At 61.8% G+C, this 16,604-nt stretch overlaps 1 protein-coding gene across 31 annotated transcripts in view; it reads right to left on the reverse strand.

The window, feature by feature from the left end:
• Window positions 1-16,604, reverse strand: part of RBFOX3 (RNA binding fox-1 homolog 3) — a 526,282-nt gene that overhangs the window by 9,981 nt on the left and 499,697 nt on the right. For 17 of the 31 annotated variants that reach the window (XM_063799973.1, XM_063799968.1, XM_063799977.1 and 14 more), the window contains 5 exons: window positions 16,159-16,413; window positions 7,318-7,455; window positions 4,714-4,767; window positions 3,804-3,896; window positions 2,226-2,286 (listed from right to left, as the gene is read on the reverse strand). In XM_063799973.1, the coding sequence (XP_063656043.1) occupies window positions 2,226-2,286; window positions 3,804-3,896; window positions 4,714-4,767; window positions 7,318-7,455; window positions 16,159-16,380 (568 nt within the window). In that variant the 5' untranslated portion in view covers window positions 16,381-16,413. The remainder of the gene's footprint in view (window positions 1-2,225; window positions 2,287-3,803; window positions 3,897-4,713; window positions 4,768-7,317; window positions 7,456-16,158; window positions 16,414-16,604) is intronic. The other 14 variants (XM_063799974.1, XM_063799978.1, XM_063799989.1 and 11 more) reach the window with 3 other exon arrangements.

A 16,604-nucleotide genomic window follows, 5' to 3' on the forward strand; every position in this document is an offset into this window, starting at 1 on the left:
TCAAGGGATCCTGCCACCTTAACCTCCCAAAGTGCTGGGATTACAGGCATGAGCCACTGCATCAGGCTGAAAGAAATGTTTTGTTTTCTGGGAAGACCTCCAGTCCGAAGAACTGACTCTTCTTACTAGAAGGCCCATGATGGAGCAGAGTCCTGGAGACCCTGACCCCGAGCCCACACTCCCCGGGGCTCCATCCAGTGACTCTTCTGGGTCCACTCTGGGTGAGTGAGACTTGGAGGCTGCATGTGTGCTTCAGATGGCCCTGGGCACCTTCACCTGTCAATTCTGGCTTCCTGGATGCCTCCACCGGTGATTCTGGCTTCCTGGGTGCCCTCCCCTGTCAATTCTGCCTCTCTGGGAGCCTCCACCTGTCTCTGCTGCCTCCATTTCACTGTCTGGAAGCCCAGATGGCAGAGACAGCCTGAGACTGCCTGGCTGGCCTGTTTCTACTGTAAATAGTTAACACCTGGGCAAACCTGGTGGGTTTGTTTTCTACAATGGAAACCTCCACCCCCAACTGATGAATTCCAGAGTGTTGGGTAGTGTTGAAGCCAAGTCACGCAGCACTCGCCACCAGAGCCCATGGGTTGGCTTCGGTGCCAACCTGCAGAGAACCCAGGGCCGTCCCACTGCAGCCCTCTGTGCCCAGGCTGATGAAGAGATTGAGATGAAACGGCTCTTGCTGCAAAGGTGGGCAAAGGTTCCCACCTCCCTCCATTCCCTGATGTTTCACTGGCGTGGGTTCCGTGCCCCTCATGAGCCGCATAGCCCGAGGCCATTCAGAGATGGGTCTGTTCTGATTTCCATGCTCCCCTGAATTCTCACTTCTGCCCAGACAGCGGTGGGTGTGGCCCTTGGGTGCAGAGTGGGCAGCTGGTTCCAGAGATTTTGCAGCCCCGCTGGTTGATCACCTGTACCCTATAAAAATGTCTACCGCTTTTACTTCCTGTGCCAAGTGCCAGATCACAGAAGAGTCACACCCAGGACGCACTCGGGATGCTTGCAAAGTGGGAACACTCCCAAATTTTTAAAAAGAATTTGAGATGTGTAAGTCCTCAGAAAAGCAGGGTATGAGGCCATGAGAATCAAGTCTAACTTGGGCCAGGCCAGAGGCCCGGCCCCACCCCAGCATCGGACACCAGGAGAAGAGCTCGGGGGAGAGGTGGCGGATGGGGCGGTCCTGTCCAGGCTTCCATGCTGGTTGTCACCTGACTCCACGTATGGCCGATCACGTGGGGGGCCATGAGAGGCTGGGGGTGACACCGTCTGAGAGTCCACAGCAACAGGGAGATCCATCCTGTCTAGGGGCAGTGCTGAGGCTTCTAAGGGGTCCGAGTGGGAAGCTGCTCCCTGGCAGGAATGAGCGGAGGCCCCCAACGTACGCCTGCTCTGCTCAAAGCAGGCCCCTTGCCGGATGGAGTTAAGACTCGCAGTGGCCACCAGTGGTCCCTCTGCTTCTCCAGAGCCAGCACTTAGCGTCGGCAGATCCATCTCCAAGGAAGACCGGCCACCTCCGTTTGCAGTGGGGTGCACACACACAAGATTCCTCAGTCTCCCCTTGCTGTGGACAGCAGGGCTCAGCCTGGGGCCTCAGGGCCACCCATGTCAAAAAGCCCCAGGAAGGCAGTTACTGTAATCACATCCTACGAAATCTGAGCACCTCCCCCTGGGCCCTTCCTCATGGTGCTTAAAGGTGTCATTTGTCATCGAACAGCTCTGGGGGATGGTATCACTATTCCTGTTTTGCAGATGAAGAGACTGGAACTCAGAGAGGTCTAGAAGCTCATCCAAGGCCCCCCGTGCCCCCACTGCCCTCCCTGAGCCTGCTTACACTGGGAATCGGTGCAGCAGGTCTCAGCACAGAAGCCTTCAAACTCTGGCCCTCGGGGAAAGTCAGTCCTAATCCAGGAAGGCACAGCTGTCCCTCTGGATCAGAAGCCTGCACGTGTGGCCTCTGGGGGCCAGGCACACTTGGGAAAGTGAGACTCCAGCTGTGGCTGATTGTATGGGGCCATGAGAGGGGTGAGTGGCCCCCAGCTCTCCTCCTGCCTCTTCTGCCCCACCTGCTTCTGACCGGGAGCAGAGCAGCAGCCCCAGGGCTGGGACACTGGCGACGGAGGCTGCCTAGGATCCAGGAAGGTCAGCCTGCAGCAGCCTCAGCTCCCCCAGGGCCTCTGTCCCAACCAGTGACCCCAGCAGCCTTGTGGGGGGACCCAGCCCCTTACCGTTGGTGTAGGGGTTCCCCGTCTTCTTGTTGGTCATCACTCGGGCCGTGGCATTATTGACCTGTCCAAAGAGGGAAGGAGAGAAAGGAAGAGGGAGGATTAGCCTCCTGGAAGACCCACCGGCCACTCCTCCCTGCCCTGCTCCCTTAGCCCCCGGCACCCCCCGCCCCAGCCTCCTCTCTCCACCATGCTGCCTGCCCTCCGGGAGCCTTGGCCCCCACTGCTCCCAGCACGGGCTAAAGCCCCGCCTGGGCCAGGACTCCAGACGCAGGCCTGCCGGCCTGTATTCTTCATGTGGCTGTTCCCATAAACCCAGCCCCAGGCTCCCAGGCACCCCAGGACAGCTGGAGCAGCTCCCTGGTGGACTCTCCACAAAGTGCTCTCTGACCAGAACCAGCTAAGAGGCTGGACTCCAGGATGCCCCCTCCTCCCTGAGGCTGCCAAGGCCCACCTAGGCATGGGTACCAAGATGGCCACATACCCCTCCTGGATGATGCCCCCCTCCCCCGAGGCCAGAGTCCTCAATGCTGCAGAGTACAGAGGTCTCTGATGGGGCCCGTGTGCCCCTGGAGGATGGGGCCGACAGGGAGGGGGGCTCTGGGCACGAAGTCACCTATTTTCCACACATATGCCTGGGTGAGGCTGTCCAGGGGCAGCCTGGGATGGAGAAGACGAGGCATGTGTGGGAGGGAGTCGAGAATAGCAGGGGTGATGGGTCCCAGGAAGGGGTCTGGGCTGTTCTGCCTCCCCTGCGTCCTCCGTTGAGCCCCGAGGGCATGGGGCTGCAGCCTGGCCAAGCCAGTGCCTTCAGACGTCTGGAAACCTCCTCTCAGGCCCTTCACTGCCTGCCTGAGGGCTCTGTCATGGTGGCTGGCCCCAGCCCTCCTCCAGCCACCCTTTGGCTGCCCTGCCTGTTGGGGGACCCAGCTCCAGACACCCAGGCCGCAGCAAGGGAACACAGCCCACTGGCACTCTGGACCCCTGGGGAGCAGGGAAGGAGGGGACAGAGCGGGGTGGGTGTCAGGGAGGGACCCAGGGCCCCTCTCCCTGCTCCTCCTCGGGGCCTGGTCTCTTCCTCTGCCCTGGCCATTGCCGCTGCTGCCTCTGCTTCTACCCAAACAAGGGGTGGAGTGGGGCCAAGGTGGGGGCAAACTGCAGGGCCCAGACTGGGCCATGTGGGGACAGGTTGGGGACAGCCGCTGCTCCATGGTGAGCAGGGTCTGGGGATTAATGGCTCCTTGGCCGGGTGGGCGGGCCATGGTCCTTGAAGCTGCCAAGCCCCAAATACAGGATTTCTGGGGCTCTTCCAGTGTCTGGTTGGGGACAGCGCCTCTCCTAGGAAAAGGAGGGAAGAGGCAGGGGAGAGGGGACCTCGGGTGAGCCTGAAGGGGTGACAGGTGATAGGGCTCAGCTGGCAGCCAGTGACCCTGGCCTTAGTGCGACCCTTCCTCCCACCCCAGGGAACCCTGGCCAGGCTCTCCGAAGGGTGCGGCAGTGGCAGGGCTGGTTGGTTGGGGGAGCTGGGGGGCAGGTGGGCGATCTTGGGGCATCCCTGCCGCAGCACACTTATCTGAGCACCTCAATTTTCCGTCCCTCTACGATCGTCCCATTCAGCTTCTCCCGGGCTCGGTCAGCATCTGAGCTAGTTTCAAAAGTTACAAACCCAAAACCCTGTGAGCAGAGGAGAGGGAAGGACAGGCATGGAGAGGAGGACACAGGGCGAGAAAGAGGAGGAAGACGAGGAAGAAGAGGAGTGGGAGGGGGGCAGGGGAGGGGGGAGAGAGAGAGAAGGGGTTGAGTCAGGTGAGTTGAGGCAGAGACGCAGGCAGCCCAGAGGTCTGTCCTAGGGCCACCGGCAGGATGCCAGGAGGGGTATGGGCCCCAGGGGGGCAGCTGCTGACCCAGCCTGAGCCCAGCCTGAGCTGATCACCCGGCATCTCCAAAGGGACAGGCCAAAGCCACATAAGAGACGCCATACCTGACCACAGGCCAGGCCTGCCCCCTGAACCCCACCTTGGGGTAGGGGGCCCAGGCTGGGCTTCAGGACCTGCAGGGGCAGCCCACCCATCTCCACCCTCGGAGCCCAGGGTAGAGGGTCGTGCCTTCCTGGAAGGGGAGTAGGGCTTGTCTCCGCCGGACACCCTCCCCAGCCTGCCCTCTCTGTAGCCCCTCCCTCAAGCTTCAAGGCCAGTGGTCCCCTGGGGTGAGTGTTCAGTGGGGTGGGGCCCGGACCTGGGGCCCAGGGCTCTGGGGTGCAGGCAAGAGGTCCTGGTGGCTCAGAAAGAAAAAGCGGCAGCGGCAGCAACAACACAGACAGCTGGGGTGGGGGCGGGGCGGGTGGGGGTGGAAGAGCGGGGAATACAAGCACCCGTGTCGCTCAGGGGTCCTCGGGCGCGAAGCTCTCCAGGAAGGAAACGCACATTTCACACGTTAGCCTGGCGGGACCTACAGCCGGCGCTGTAAGGCGGCAGCTCCGTGCGGCACCCACCTTGGAGCCCCGCTCGTTAAAAATGATCTCCACGTCTAAAATTTTTCCGAATTGCTGCAGAGACAGAGACAGAGAGGGAGTGGGGCAGACAGGAAAGTGCGGGTTAAGACTGCTGGCCCAGCCGCCCGCTCCACTCCTGAGACGCTCATGCCTGTGCTCTGCCCTGGGCCCCCAGCTTGGGAAAGGAGACTGGGGACCCCCTCCCACCCCTGGCCATGGAGCAGCTGGGACTTGGCCACTTGGAGAAGGCGATGGTGGGGATAGGGTGCCCAAGGCATCACCAAGAGGGTCCTTGGTGTGGTGTGGGGACAGGGACAGCTCTCCCAGCCTCTCCTGGAGGCCCGTGTCTCCCTTCTGCCTTGGGGAGCTTTTACTGCCAGGACACTAACTCCAGCTGCCAGCTGGGCATGGGGGCAGGCACATCACCAGTGTCCCCTCCTCACCCTGCTAGGACTTGGCCACTTGGAAAGGGTTACAGTGGGGATAGGGTACCCAAGGCATGACTGCCCCACCCCTAATTCACACTAAAGGGTAAAGGGCTGCTTTGAGACCCTTCTCTAAAGGATGGGGGAGAGGGAGACAGAGGGACATGAGTGTCCATTAGGGACAAAGTGCCACAGAGAAGAGAAAGTGCTGGGGTCAGGAAATGGAGACGGAGGCCACTGGAGATCAGGACCCCTGGTTGGGAAATGGGACCCTCAGGCCTCCCTGAGATGGGGAGGAGGTTGGGCAGGGGGAAAATGGGGTTGAGGGTGTGAGGGGAAGAGGGAAGCATAGGGAGGGTCTTCCGCCCAGGCCCCTGGGACCCTGCACAGCCTGTCATGGGGCTGTGCTGGCGTGCGCTGCTGAGCAACGGTGACCTGAACCCAGGCCCTGCCTGTGCAGGACATTTGGGCCAGCTGGGCCATGACGCTCTAGCTGCCTTCTTCCCTCCCATTGTTGGCCATAGTCCCCATGGGGCAGCCCTGTCTCTCTCACTGGTACTGAGACCATGAGCCTGTGAATGGCCCCGAACAACAGTTCTGAGGTCCCCAGGGCCTGTCCTGAAGCCTGCAGTGCAGGCAACTGATGGGGGTTTCCCAGTCACCTCCACACAGTCCTGGAGGTGGGGGGTGCAGCAAGCCCCAGTGGGGCCAGACAGCAATGAAATCCCAACTCTGCCAGGTGCTGAAAAGAGGGGGACAGTAACCTCCGTTCTGCAGGGACCCAGGGAGCTGATGGGGGACAGTGTCCCCATCCTGCAGGGACCCAGGGAGTTGATGGCGGATGGTGCCCCTGTCCTGTAGGGACCCAGGGAGCTGACAGGGGATGGTGTCCCCGTCCTGCAGGGACTGAGTGTATGTAAACAGGTCCCCTGCAGGGGGCATCCAGCTAGAGTTCCAAAATGTCAGCTGCTATTAAGGGGCAGCCCCAGGCCCGGAGAAACCTGGCAGCTTGCTCAGGACCCAGAGTCGAGAAGGGACAGAGTCCTTGCCATCTGATGATTCTAAGTCATGCCAGCCCTCCAATGAGTCTAGACTGCAAATCCAACCAGGCCGGGCTCCTGAGACGGGGAGTGGACTTCTAGGGATCACGTCAGGGGGTAGGTGGAGGGGAACCTCTCCACCCTGGGGCTGCCAGAGGTGCTTCCTGTCTGCCTGACAAATCCCAGCTGGGTCAGGGTGGCATGAGGAGAGAGGCTGGGATTCAGGAGCCAGAGGCTGTCTACCTGCGCAGCAGAGGTGGGGTGGGCACCGTGGCAGGCAGGCGGAAGAGAAGTTTGGAGGGAGGGAAGAAACACGGCCGGGCTGCGTGGTCCTCTGTGGCCAGGGCAGGCCTGGGAGCCCGGGCTGAGCCACCCAGCTGCTGCCGCTCACCCACCACTCGGCAGCCCCAGCCCCCCGCAGGCATCAACACCTGCCTGGCGCATTCAAGTCCGATAACAACAAAGTGACCCAGGACCCAGGGGCAGCCCTGCACGTTCTCACAGTGACCCCACCACGGGGCTGAAGCCTACAGTGCAAAACCCGGAACAGGCCCTCGGAGTCCAGCACGGGCTTCACTTCCCATTGACTGTGCATCCGGTTCCAAGTTCCCCACCTGGGGGCCCGGGGGACACAGGCCCGGAGAGTTTGACTGCCCGGCCCCCGGGCACACAAGAGAGGCCAGGGCTGGGGCTGCTGCTCTATGGGAGGTTGAGCTGCCCCTCCAGGTACCATCTTGCGAGGAGACAGGAGCCAGAATGTGGGAACAGGGCGGTCATAACCAAACTGGCTGCGAGGTCCCAAGGTACTCTAGGAAACCCCCTGAGCTCAGGTGGTCTGGGGGGCATGGGTGGATTTCTGGCTGGGAGCAGGAGGGGTGGGGTTTGAGGGGCAGCCACAACAGATCCCCCTAGTCCTCAGCTTGAGGCCTTCCTCTTCCCCGCCACCGTCCCAGCAGGTTCAGGTGAGGGCAGGGCTGGGCCCAGGAGGGAAGGAATCCTGGGGCCCCGGAGGCTCCCTGCGCAGTGGGAGGCAGGAAACCCGGGGGAACAGGTGTCGGCAGGAAGGCAGGGCCTGTGGGCGCCACCCTGGAGCTGGGGCAGGTGTGGAGGGCAGGATGGGTGGGGCCGCGCACACTCACCCCGAACATTTGCCGCAAGTCGGGGTCCCTGAACCGGAAGGGGATGTTGGAGACGTGTAGCCGCTTGGGCTGCTGCTTCTCTGTAGGGTCGGAGGGGTGGAGCGGCTGGCTGTCCGTCTGTGCCGCCTCGTCTGTCTGCTGCAGGGAGAGGACTGGGCTGTGGAGGCTGCCTCTGTGTGCGGGGTTGCCCATCCCCTCTGCTAAAGGGACGGCAGAGTCTAAAGGCCAGATTCTCCCCCACCCTTCTGGGCCTCTCCCCCATCCCTGGGCTGGGATCCTTGGCAGAATCTGGGCAGACGGTTCCCATGAGATACAGCACAGGGGCACCTCACACAGAGAGGCCCCACCTCTAGGCCTTTGCCCAAACTGTGCAGGTGAGGCCGCCTCCCTCCCGCCATCCCAGTGCAAGGCCTCCTGGCCTGCTCTGTTCCCTGCTCCCGCAGCCCAGGCCTGTCCACAGAGGCTGAACCTCCACGGTCTCTTAGCCCCACTGACATCTCAAGGCAGTTCTGGGAGCCTGAGGACCCTACTGTCTTTCAAGTCCTGATGATGAAGTGGTGAACTGCAGACAGATGTCGGCCTGGCTCGAGGGTCTGCCTGTCCGAAGGTGCTGCCCTTCGTGTCCCCCATCCCTGCCATGCTCCTGCTTATTCCAGCCTGCTGCTGCCACTCAGAACCTTTGGGGTTCACCTCCAGAAGCCTCTCCCAAGGCAGGGCGTGGCCAAGTCCAGTCCTCTATAGCCCCCATTTGGACCCAAATACTGGTGGGCAGATGGGCTCCCAAAGACTTGGGTCTCAGGAAACAAAAGCCACCTGGCCCCCAGCTCCCTGTGAGAAGGCAGGGGTTTCGCCCGAGGCAGCGCAGTGTGGCCTGTGTGAGGCTTTTCCTGCGTGGTCTTCTCCAGTGGACTGGCCGTGAGCTCACGGCAAGGCTGGCCTTCAGTCTGGCTTGGTCCTGGCTGTATCCACTGAACAGGAACTCCAGGCATGTGGCAGGTGCTTCATCAGCATCGGCCGGGTGGATGCACGGGTGACTGTCCGAGGTGGCCATTAGCTCATCACGACCTAGGCCCAGGCCCAAGGGCCTCTACAGGCCAGTTCCATGGATGCAGCCAAACCGCAGGTGCCAGCCTTGCAGGCTGTTTGTTTTCCCGCTCAGCCCACTGGCAAGGCGGGTGGGTGGCACAGGAGCACCAGGGTGCAGAAGAGTCCCTCGGTGGCGACAGGCACAGGTGGTGGGTGCACGCTCCAGCTCCCGCGGGGTGCCCTGGAGGGGTTCTCACTGTCCACACTTCCTCCAGCAATTTAAGCTCAGCTGCCCATGGGAACAGCAGGCTGACAATGTACCTTTTATTGGCTTCCTTCGCCTTCCCACCTCAATTCCATGCTGCCCCTTAGGGGTTTTGGGAGATCATCTTCCAAATACACCCTGTGCATTTGAATCTTTGGCTCTGGGCCTCCTGACACTCCCAGTGGACAGCTGGAGACCACACACGGAGAACCCCTCCTCAGAGGCCAGCTGGCTTCTGGGACAGGACGCCAGCCGAAGGTAGGAGGGTCTTGGCTCCAGCCATCTGGATCCTTTCTGGAGTGGCCGTAGAGGGGACTGGGGTCCCTTAGAAGCCTACACGGCAGTCGGTACAAATGGGAGGCTGGTAGCATGGTCTCCCGTGTGGCCTGCGGAGCAGAGGCAGCCAGCCTGCAAGCAAGAGGAGAAAAGCCAAGAAGAGAGGCTCCAGAGAGCCATTCCCATGCATCTCCAGCTAGGCGAAGCACCTGGCTGCTGAAGCCACTTTCCGGAGGGCATCTGTCGCGGGCAACCAAAGGAGTGCTGAGTTAGGACGGTGAGTGGGGAGCCTGGGGTCACACGGCTGGAGGCCTCGGCCCACGGCAAAGGAAATGGAGCCAGGGAGGCAGAGCCGTGCCAAGGTCACACTACAGCTAAGTGGCCACAGCTTTGTCCCTCGACTCCTGTCTGAGTGGCTGTCCGGCTGTCGCCGCCCCCAGCACGGCCACCCTGGTTGTCCTTTCTGGAAGGACAGGCTGCTCCCCTGCATTTCCGCATGTGGCCAGAAAGCCTCTGACCAGGCTCCAGGGCAGCAGGTGCCGCTAGGTGACCAGAGGGGAAGTCACCACGTCCTAGGCTGCGCAGGGTGGTGGAGGACACAGCCTCCCCCGTACCACAGCTTCTTCCCTGGTGACAGCCCCTGGCACTGGCAGTGGGGCAGGCTGGGAGTGGGGTCTCGAGGGCTGTAGGGCTGTGGAGCACATGTGTCCATGTTCCTGATGCAGCTCTGTCCCCTGCGTTGAACAGTGAGGATGCAGCACACACCCCACAGCGTGGGAACCGCTGTCCTGGTGCTCACCTGGGCGTGCGCTGCAGGACCTGTCTCAGCAGATGCGCCATGTTGTATGCTGTCCCAATTCCGACAAGCATGTGTTCTGAGCTGTACGTGTTCCCAAGGCGTGAGGCTGCGGGTGGATCCTGCATCTCCCTCAGGACCCCAAGAGGTGGAAAATGGCCATGGCTCTCGGAGGGCATGAGCCCCCAGGCTTGGGCAAGCTGGGCGGCTGCTCCTTGGGGTTCCCTGACATGTGCCACCCCCATCAGTGGGGGCTGAGCTTTGGCACGGAGGCATCCGTGGTGGGCACAGCTGGCAGGGCCAGGAGGGTGGATGACAGGCCTCCGGAGACTCCTGGTCTGGCTGGCATCAGGTCCCCAGTGACGGGCAACACAGGGCAGCTGACTCTGGCTCAACTGGGGTATGCGGGGGGCTCCTCCATCCAAGCCTGGGGAACTGGAGATGCCCAGCAGCCCAGTTTCCCAGTTCCGCTGCCATCCTCCTTGGTCCCAAGTTTTCTTGCAGAAAGCAAGCCTATGCTAGACCTCCGGAGGGGACGACCTTACCCCTGAACCAAGGCGAGACCGTCCAAATATCCACCGATCTTTATGGAGGTCTGAACCCCACCCTCCCATTGGACAGGCGTGGGTCTTTCCTCCTCGGTGGACAGGGATGTGCCTGTGCCCTCTGCTGCTCTTGGGTACAGGTGACTGAGTCATCCCAGATTCAGGAATCCAGCCTGGATAGGGGCACACAGCTCTGGCCTCTGAGCAGCAGAGGGCGATGGCAGGAACCAGCCCCGTGCCCACCCACAGGTGCTGGGGTATCCACCCCAAAGTCCTAAAGGGGAGCAGCCGAGGATGAGGTGGGAGGAATGGGGTGATGGGGTGTGAGTGGGAGGAGCCATGAGTGGGGCCAGGACACAAGTGAGGAAGCCATTCTATGCCTGCTCAGCCCCGGGCAGAGGCTAAGTGGGTTCTATGGCTGTGAAACTGTCAGGTGTGCAGAGAAGCCCTCGCATGACTGCACACGGACTGCCCCAGGCCGGGGGATGGGGGCCCTCCCACACTGATTGTAGCAGTCCAGCAGCCTCCACCGCCTTTCCAACTTTCTCAGGGGCTTTTTTTCCCCCACTCAAAAAGAAAAAAGCAAAAAAAAAAAAGCCGTCTTTGCTTCTTGTTCCCAAATGCAGGGAAAGAGGACAGGACTGCCCTTCCCTCCCGACTGGGCTGGGGGTCCTGCTTCTGCGTCCTTCCCCAGCTCTGTCTTGGCCCGGCCATTATGGACACCTCCCCAGCCCATTGAAGTTCAGGGTGGGGGTCTAGATGCCACACAGCACCTCCCACTCTCCACATCCTCTGAGGAGCCTGCACCCACTTTCGCCTGGGGCCCCCAAGCTTGGCACGGAGACAGACAAAGGGAATGAGCCCCGGGCAGGGTCTGGTAGACCTAGGCAGACCCTGGACAGCAGGTGGGACCCGGCGGCTGTTGTTGGCACGGAACCAAGCTGTGCTGCTGCCGCACAAGATGAACCGGTTTTTGGAAATCCCTTCCTCGACAGCGCCGTCTCCCTTCGTTCCTCCAAAGACCTCCTAGGCACTCAGGCAAGGACCCGCCTTGGTGAGCCGCTGGTGGGCAGCCAGTCAGCCTTGGAGGAGGGGTTCTCTGCGTGTGGTCTCAACCTATCCACTGGGAGTGTCTGCTTCAGAGCCTGGTGGCACTGGTGGCCCCTCCTTGGGTGAAGCTGTTGGCTCCCACGTGGCATTTGAAGAACACAGGATTTCAAGCCCCTCCTGATCTGGCCTCTGCACTGTGGCACGGGCAGCCGACTGATGCCTCGTCCACTCCCACCTCCCAGCCTGGGTAGGGGCATCTCAGCTGAGCCTCACTGTGGCGTTGCTTTGGGGACCAGCGCCTCCTCTCTTCTGCCTTTCTCAGACCAGCGGCCAGCCACGGCCTACCCCTCACCCCTTCCATAAGCTGTGAGAGCCAAGAACACAGTGACCGAGGGCTGCAGCTCCTGGCTGAGGGGAGAGGGCCTCGGCCAGACTGTGAAGCCTGTAGTTATAGATGAGGTGGTCCAAATGGAAGATCAGGGCAAGTGCGGGAGTTTCCGAGGAGGCTCAGGCCCGACGGACAGCAGAAAGGACAGAGGTTCATCCTGGGGCTGCAGGTCACTGGGCAGAGAGGCCTGCAGGGACCTGGGCGCAGGCATCTATGCCTGCAGTGAAGCCAGGGGTGCAGAGCCCAGATCCCCAGCAGGCAGTGGGGGAGGTGCTGGCCCCTCAGGCATCAGGCCTTTGCGGCCCACGTGGGGTCCCCTCTGGCAGGTGGAGGAGCCCACGTGGGCTCTGGAAAACACCAGTCTCATCCCGTCTCCCTCTACCTGGCTGGCCCTCCACAGTGACCCTCCGTGCTTTGTCTGGCATTTTTTTATCTGCGTGCTAATCTCTCTCTCTTTTTCTCAGAGTTTTGCTCTGTCGCCCAGGCTGGAGTGCAGCGGCGTGATCTCGGCTCACTGCAACCTCCACCTCCTGGGTTCAAGTGATTCTCCTGCCTCAGCCTCCCGGGCAGCTGGGATTACAGGCATGAGCCACCATGCCCGAATAATTTTTGTATTTTTGTAGAGACAGGGTTCCACCATCTTGGCCAGGCTGGTCTGGAAGTCCTGACCTCGTGATCCACCTGCCTCGGCCTCCCGAAGTGCTGGGGTGACAGGCATGAGCCAACGTGCCCGGCCCGTTAGCAAGCTGAGGGTCCCTTGAGCACAAGGACTCCCAAGGGCCCACAGTACTGGCACCTGCGTGACCCTGAGTGAGTGAATAAATGCTCCAGATGGTGACCCCTGCTGGGGAACACAGACCCTGGGGGTGACTCAAGATAGTGAGATGGGGTCCCCCGGTCCTTCCGCAGCCCCTCATCGCACTCTGTACCCTTTGCTGCTTTTGTCCAGAGAAGGCAGGTGATGTCGTGGTGAGAGGTGAGAGAAACGGAGCCTGTGTGCAGGTGTGCGTGCCCCTCATGGGTTCTTCTCACATGTCCCTTCCCATCACGGATGAGCAGAGACGCCCCTGCCCCACCAGGAAGGAGCCTCCGTATTTCTGGACGGTGAAAAGAGGTGTCCTGCTCAGAGGGGAGGAGCCTTCCTGGGGAATGATGTAGCTGGAAAGTCACTGGGGGGTGGTCGGGACCCACCCGAGGGTATCGAGACCACAAAAATCAGTGCACGCTCCGCCTTCTGTGGGAAGTCTCAGTGTCGGTGAGGGACCGGTGGCCCCCAGGAACCCCATGTTTCTCTCTGCAGGGTCAGCTGTGCTTCTGTGACTAGGGGTTGGGGGGTGCATCCCACCTGGGTGGTGGAGGTGTCGGGAAAGGCCCTGAGTTGGATGAACACGGACTTCCCACCAATTCCTGGCTGGAAACCCTCCTCGGGGGAGGAGGAGCAGGAAGAGGCCTCGTGGTTCCAGAAATTCCAGGAAGGCCTTTCCAGAGCTGGGGCCCAGGCTGTCTTTGAGGGTGCTGGGGTGGAGGAGACGGGGAGGTCTGAGGCATGGGGATGGGCTGCAGGGGCCACTGCTCTCTCCCATTGACGCCATCAGCCCCAGGTCCTAGAATGGAACAGGCTGCCTGTGTGGGCCCCCGGGCCTGGACAGGACCCTGCCGTCTAGGGGCCGGCTCTGCCACAGCTACCAGTGGGGTGGGTGATGTGGGGGCTGGACAGGCACTCCGAGCTCCCCCTCTCCACTGCCCTGGCCACACCAACTGCCAGGGCAGCCCATGCTCACCAGCAGAAGGAAGTCCCCTTGGGCGAGAGGGCGGGAAGCCCCAGTGGCCTCTGGGTGGCATCTGGGTCCAGGGAGCGTCCAGGGGGTTGTGTGCCCTGACCTGGTGCCAACCTGGGCAGCAGGCTCTCGGGGGGGGGGGGGGGGGCCTGGGTAGGACTTCAGGGATGGTGGGGAAGGAAGAGACCAGGGTACTTGGTGGCTGCACACGGGCCCTCGAGTGCCCCGGGAGCTCAGGAAGACACTCTGACCTAGGCAGGTCTGGACCAAAGCTCTGAACTCATCCCACCTCCTATCCCGAAGATCTAGACCACAATACCAGGCTGCTTGGGGCAGGGCCAAGGGGAGGCTCGAGTGAGCTGAAAGGGCCCTGCTGATTACCCAGGGACAGGGTCTGGGGACACCTGAGCCAGCAGGGAGGCGTTCGGCCTTCAGCTGTGAGTGCCAGGCAGCCTCTGGGAGGAAGGAGCTCCTGGAATCTAGAACACCCTCTCCAGCTGCCTTCCAAGGTGGGAAGGCTCTGCATGAACAAATACTCCAAGGTTGGGGAGCGCATGGCCTCCGAGGCGGCCCAGGTCTTTGTTCTTCGTGGGGCACCACGCCGATGCCGTAACTTCTGCCTGCAGCCCTGCCCTGGGTGCAGGTCATGGAGAATGACTCTCTCCTCTGTGTCTCTGGATGAAAGATCTGCAGACCATGACCCTGAACCCTTTGCCAGACCTGAGAGACCCCAGCCTGAAGAAAGGAAGGTCAAGGCCGTCTGGGCTCTGGGTGCTTCCCACCTGGACACGCTTCCTGGGAGGCTCTGGAGGCTAATAACTGGGTGGTGAGACTCCCATCCTCCTGGTTGGAGAGTACTTCACTGGATGCAGCATTCACCTTTTCAGCAGCTGCTGCTCACTCGGGGATTCACTCCATGGTCTGTGGACTCTCACGGGCAAGCCAGACCCAAGCCAGCCTCTGTTTCTGACTTTCCTGTCCTTGCGTGGCAGGAACTAGGGGACAGGGCTGGGTCCTTTCTTCTTTGTAGCCTCAGTGCCAATTCGGTGCCTGGAACACGGCAGGTGCTCAGCAAATGTCTGCCGAGTGAAGGAAGACTTTGTGTGTGTCCTGGTAGGCTGTGTCTGGGGGCCCCAGCTGTCCAGGAGGCATCTGGCCTCGGTTCTGTTGTTCAGTTAGAGCACTAGGTCCGTCCCCAAGCTGTGTTATCTGTGTGTCTGACCCTCCTGCTTCTGGTTTTCTTCTGGGACGAACCCCTGAGGCTCACCATGAGAGACCCCCTCGTCTGTCCATAAGGTGGCTGTCAGAGGTTTGAGCAGATAAGCTGTGTCTACTGGAGTCAGTCAGAAGGAGACCCAGCCTGCTCTAGCGTGACTTGTTTATGGTGAACCCGGCTTGGCTCCTGGGATCATCTCTGTCTTTTCTAAGCACACGCAGGGCGTGGGTTTGATGAATAAGAACCAGAGCAGACAGGGAAGCTTGGCCCCTGCTTCTACCACCCTGGGGCCTGGCCTTTTCCATGTGTGTCCTGTGGCTGTAGGAACCCTGGGTATCCGGATGCTGGGGGCGCTGGAAAGGCTGATGGCCTCGGGGCAGATTCGGGCTGGGCGGGGCTCCAAGCAGGGAGGAAAGGCACCGCCTGGGTGCCAGATGAGGGTCGGGTCCAGCCGAGGAGGTGGCTGGGTGGGCTCTCTCGGCAGAGGGCCTGGGTGACGCTGGAGGAAGCCCCTGCCCACACGTGCACCGGGGGAAGGCTCCTATCTGCGTCCACGCAGCACGCTGGGAGCCAGGCTGGACGGCAGGAGGGCTGAGGCAGTCGGGAGGGGGACCCCCATTGGGAGCCGCCGGGGCAGTGCCACTCCCGGGCAGTGCAGAGAGCTCTGGCCTCCTGCCCAGCCCCGCCAGCTAGCACATCCAGCGTCTGGGACAGGGCCAGTGGGGACAGTTGGATGAACCTGGAGCCCCAGAGCAGGGGCAGGGGAGGCACATGGAGATCTCAGTGGAGGGGACCAGACAAAAGGAATAGGCCGGCTGGGGCTCTGGGGGGTGGGTGGAGGCAGGGCCTGGTTTTTGTACCCAGAGCCCACTCCAGGCCAGTCGCTTGGCCACTCCCTGCTGGCTCTCTTTGCTCTCAGGAAATCTGAGAAGTGAGGGCTCAGCACTTTTGCCTGGGAGCTGCATTACAACCACATAATTGAAGCTATCTGATTGGAGGCCAGCCAAGCAGGTAGATTACAAGTGATTAGAAATGATAGGAGGGCCTGCAACCCGAGGCAGCTCGGAGGGCCCTGGGCCACCTCCACGGCTCTGCCTCTGCCCTCCGCCCGTCTCCTTCACTTTCCACTAACAGGTCTCTGGCAGCGAGGACACCTCCCAGCTGGGGTGAGTGTTTGCTCGAAGCAGGGAAGCCAGGCCCAGGCGGCTGGAGGACGGTGGCTGCCACCCCACCCCTAGGTGCCCGGCCATTCCTCCAGATGCCTGCTCATCACAAAGCTCCTTGGCGCCGGGGGTCGAGCAGGGGCTGGAAATGCCTTCACTGGGGGTGACTTCTGGCCCAGGAGCCCCGTAAAAGGCCTGCCCTCCACACACAGAGGCCCTGCCCAGGCCCCCCACCCACCCACCTGGTACACCTCATCCCCTTCTGGGCCACCCTTCTTCTGGGTGGGTGCTCCTCCCTGAAGCTCCAGGGCTGGGCCTGGGGTCGTGGGGGCCCTTACCGGCACTGTCTGGGTCCCGGCGATGGGCTGTGTGCTGGCCTCGGAGCCTGGCTGCTCGGGGTGGGTCTGTGCTGGTGTGTACAGGGTCATGCCATGCTCTGTGGGGACCGGGGTCTGGCCGGAGTAGTCCTGCGTGGGGTGCGGTGGGGGCGGGGCGTACTCGGCAGGGATGCCGTTCTGTGGCGGAGGGGGGTACTGGGCGGGGGGGTAGGGCTGGGCCATCGCTTCAGGCGGAGCCGTGGCGTCCTGATCGCTCTGTGGAAGGAGAGAGAGCAAGGCCTGGTTAGAATCTTGTCCCCTTCCCGGAGCCCCTGAGGATGGGGCCTTGTGGCTGAGCAGAGCTTCTCCAGCAGTATTTTCAGCAGCCTTTCCCCGGCCCCTCCAAGGGCGGCTCGCCGGCATGGGCACCAGCTCAGAGCAGGAGGGGGTGCTGTGCTGGGAATGCC

Source organism: Pan troglodytes, chromosome 19 (genome assembly GCF_028858775.2).
Source record: "Pan troglodytes isolate AG18354 chromosome 19, NHGRI_mPanTro3-v2.0_pri, whole genome shotgun sequence".
In the NCBI taxonomy this organism is placed as follows: Eukaryota; Metazoa; Chordata; class Mammalia; order Primates; family Hominidae; genus Pan; species Pan troglodytes.